Below are 3,151 nucleotides of genomic sequence, written 5' to 3'. Positions count from 1 at the left end.
CGCAAGGGGCAGGGGGGATCCCCGGGAATCGCGGTCGCCATGGGAACGGGCCTCCCGCGCAGCGCCGGGCCCGGCCGAGCCGCACCTGGTGCCGCCATCGGAAGAGACTGGCGGTGTCGATGTTGGGGTGCCCGGGAATCGCGGTCGCCATGGGAACGGGCCTCCCGCGCAGCGCCGGGCCCGGCCGAGCCGCACCTGGTGCCGCCATCGGAAGAGACTGGCGGTGTCGATGTTGGGGTGAGTCTCGTCCTCGTCGTCCGAGACCTCGATGTGGTCCCACACGCTGTAATCCACCATGGCGCGGCCGCCGCGACCCTCCGCCGCCCGCCCGCTTCCGCCCGCGCCTGACGCGCTTCCGCCCGCGCATGACGCGCTTCCGGCGCCGCGCCCGCCCTCCCGAGCCTGCGCGCTGCGCGCGGGGAGCCGCGCCCGGCTCAAAGATGGCGGCGGATTTAAAGAGACAGGAGCGCGCACGCAGCGCGTTTCACCCGCGGGTTTAAGAGAAATAATCAAACAATAGAGATTTTTAAACTGTCTTAATGATTTAAATGGAAGGAAAAGCCTGCCTCTTCCATGATCTGAAGAGGTTTAATTGACTCTGAATCCCTGCTTTGTGATATTTTAGGGATTTAGGTAGGGCAAATCCAAGTTTTTTCTTGTTTAAGTGGTTAAATTGAGGGGGAATCGCTGTTTTCTGTCGTTTTTAAGGGTTTACTTTGAAAGGAGCCTCTTTATGGGCCGTTTTAAGACTTCCATCAATAGGGGCCCTCTGTTTTAAGGGACTTCATGGGGAAAATGGTGTCAAAAAGGCCCAAAATTGCTGTTTCTTGAGGCAAAACCAGTAAAGGGAGGAGGAAGCCTCTTGCTGGGTTAAATAGAGGAGGAATTCCATTAAAAACATTTAAATTGAGGCAGGATTCTACATTTTAAGGATTTAAACGGAGGGAAACTCCACGTTTTTCACCATTTTTATGGTTTATTTTGGGACAAGACCCCCTTTATCCATCGTTTTAGGGCTCTAAACATAGAGGGAACCCCGTTTTCCATTTTCAAGGCTTAAACTGGGGGGCCAAAACCCTTTTCTCGTAGTTTTAAAGGGTTTAACTAGAGGGGGTTCCCTTAATTACGAGGGGAAAAATGGCAGGAAACGTGAGGGGAGAAAATGGCGGGAAACGTGAGGGGAGAAAATGGCGGGAAACGTGAGGGGAAAAGTGTGGGAAATGTGAGGGGAAAAGGAGGAAATGTGAGGGGGAAAAGTGAGAAATTTGAGGGAGAAAAAGGTGAGAAATGTGAGGGGAAAATAGCAGGAAACGTGAGGAGAAAAAGGCGAGAAATGTGAGGGGAAAAAGGTGAGAAATGTGAGGGGAAAAGGGGGAACACATGAGGGAAAAAGGGCAGGAAATCTGTCAGTCACTGTCAGTCACTGTCAATCTGTCAGTCCCTGTCAGTCACTCAGGATCCCATCCTTCCTATCTAGATCCCCTCCCTTTACCTGTGCATTCCCTCACCTGCGCTGGGATCGTCCCCAAATCCCTGCCCCGGCTGTCAGTCACTGTCAGTCACTGTCAATCACTGTCAGTCACTGTCAATCCCTGCAATCGCTGTCAGTCAATCAGGATCCCATCCTTCCTATCTAGATCCCCTCCCTTTACCTGTGCATTCCCTCACCTGCGCTGGGATCGGCCCCAAATCCCTGCCCTGGCTGTCAATCACTGTCAATCCCTGTCAATCGCTGTCAATTGCTGTCAGTCACTCAGCATCCCATCCTTTAATCTAGAACTTTCTGTATCCTCTCTCTCTACCTGTGCATTCCCTCACCTGCGCTGGGATCATCCCCAAATCCCCATCCTGGCTCTGTCAGTCCCTGTCAATCTGTCAATCACTCAGCATCCCATCCTTTCCAGAATCCCATCCTTTCCAGAATCCCATCCTTTCCAGAATCCCATCCTTTCCAGAATCCCATCCTTTCATCTAGAACCTTTTGTACCCCCTCCCTCTTCCTGTGCATTCCCTCTCCTGTGCTGAGCTCATCCCCAAATCCCTTTCTCCCGCCACAGCCCCCCCAAATCCCATTCCTGTCCCCCCCTCCCCATCCTCCGTGCCTCAGTTTCCCCGCTCTAACCCCAGAGAGCCCTGGCTCTCTGCCAGTCACTCAGCATCCAGAACTTTCCACGCACATCATCGAGCGATCAGAGCCCAGGGCTCAGCCCCCCCCGTGCTGCACGAGTGTCCCCCCCGGGCTGGCCGGGGTCCCGGGGGTCCTGGGGGGTCCCGGGGGTCCCCGTCCCCGCGCTCACCATGTTGTACCAGGCGGTGACCAGCAGCCGCTCCTCGCGCTCCCGCTGCGCCCGGCTGCGCTCCCAGTCGCTCTGGGGGGGTTCGGGGGGGGATCAGCTGGGGATGGAGACCCCCAGGACCCCCCCACAACCCCCAGGGTTAACCCCTCACCTCCAGGTGCCGGATCAGCGCGTCCTTCTCCTGCAGCTGGCTGCGCAGGAGCTGCAGCACGGGGGCCAGGGGGGGAGTCCCGGGGGGGTCCCCGGGGGGCGATGAGGGTTTTTGGGGGGGCGACCTCGTGGAACCTCGAAATGCTGATCGCACAGAGCGAGCAAAAAGGGAGCTTAGCCAGGAAGGAGCCCCAAAATCCTCGTGGGGAAACTGAGGCATGGCTCATCTCCTGCCCCCTCCCTCCAGACATCGCCCCCCAGGATCCCTGTATCCAACCCCCACTCTGGGGTACCCCAAAACTCCCCACACCCCGACCCCTCCCCAAATTCTGATGCCCACTCCAGACCCACTCATACCAGCCCTGGAGAGCTCCAGCTCTTCCTCCTCCTCCTCCTCCTCCTCCTCCTCTCCCTCTGGCAGCTCATCCCTGGGGGGGCAGGGGGTGGTCACAGGTGGGGGATGTTGGGAGAGCCCCCACAAATGCCCCCCACCCCCCAAAAACTCACAGGTCCTCGGGGGTCTCCTCCAGCAGCACCAGCTGGGGGGAATTGAGAGAGTTCAAGCTGAAACACCGAGGTGCCCCCAACAAAACCTGACCCCCCCAAAACCACCGAGACCCACACAACGAACTGGGGACCCCCCCCGGCTGTTGAGACCCCCCCCCAAATCTCCCCGGTGCCCCCCTCACCTCCTCCTGGTGCCT

At 57.9% G+C, this 3,151-nt stretch overlaps 2 protein-coding genes across 2 annotated transcripts in view; both read right to left on the bottom strand.

The window, feature by feature from the left end:
- Positions 1-394, bottom strand: part of CDC37 (cell division cycle 37, HSP90 cochaperone) — a gene marked incomplete at its 3' end in the record, with an annotated part of 8,291 nt that extends 7,897 nt beyond the window's left edge. Inside the window, exon 1 of the mRNA XM_041415254.1 lies at positions 196-394. Within this exon, the coding sequence (XP_041271188.1) occupies positions 196-297 (102 nt within the window). The remainder of the gene's footprint in view (positions 1-195) is intronic.
- Positions 395-2,189: 1,795 nt separating this feature from the next.
- LOC121341605 (protein Hook homolog 2-like) overlaps positions 2,190-3,151 on the bottom strand; it is a 3,996-nt gene continuing 3,034 nt past the window's right edge. The window contains exons 2-6 of the mRNA XM_041415255.1: positions 3,137-3,149; positions 2,955-2,986; positions 2,805-2,875; positions 2,449-2,591; positions 2,190-2,369 (exon numbers count right to left, since the gene is read on the bottom strand). Of these exons, the coding sequence (XP_041271189.1) occupies positions 2,190-2,369; positions 2,449-2,591; positions 2,805-2,875; positions 2,955-2,986; positions 3,137-3,149 (439 nt within the window). The remainder of the gene's footprint in view (positions 2,370-2,448; positions 2,592-2,804; positions 2,876-2,954; positions 2,987-3,136; positions 3,150-3,151) is intronic.

Source organism: Onychostruthus taczanowskii, unplaced genomic scaffold (genome assembly GCF_017590055.1).
Source record: "Onychostruthus taczanowskii isolate IOZ18803 unplaced genomic scaffold, ASM1759005v1 scaffold494, whole genome shotgun sequence".
NCBI classification, from domain to species: domain Eukaryota; kingdom Metazoa; phylum Chordata; class Aves; order Passeriformes; family Passeridae; genus Onychostruthus; species Onychostruthus taczanowskii.
The sequence above is the reverse complement of the archived record's forward strand: the minus strand, read 5'-3'. Positions and strand labels throughout refer to the sequence as shown.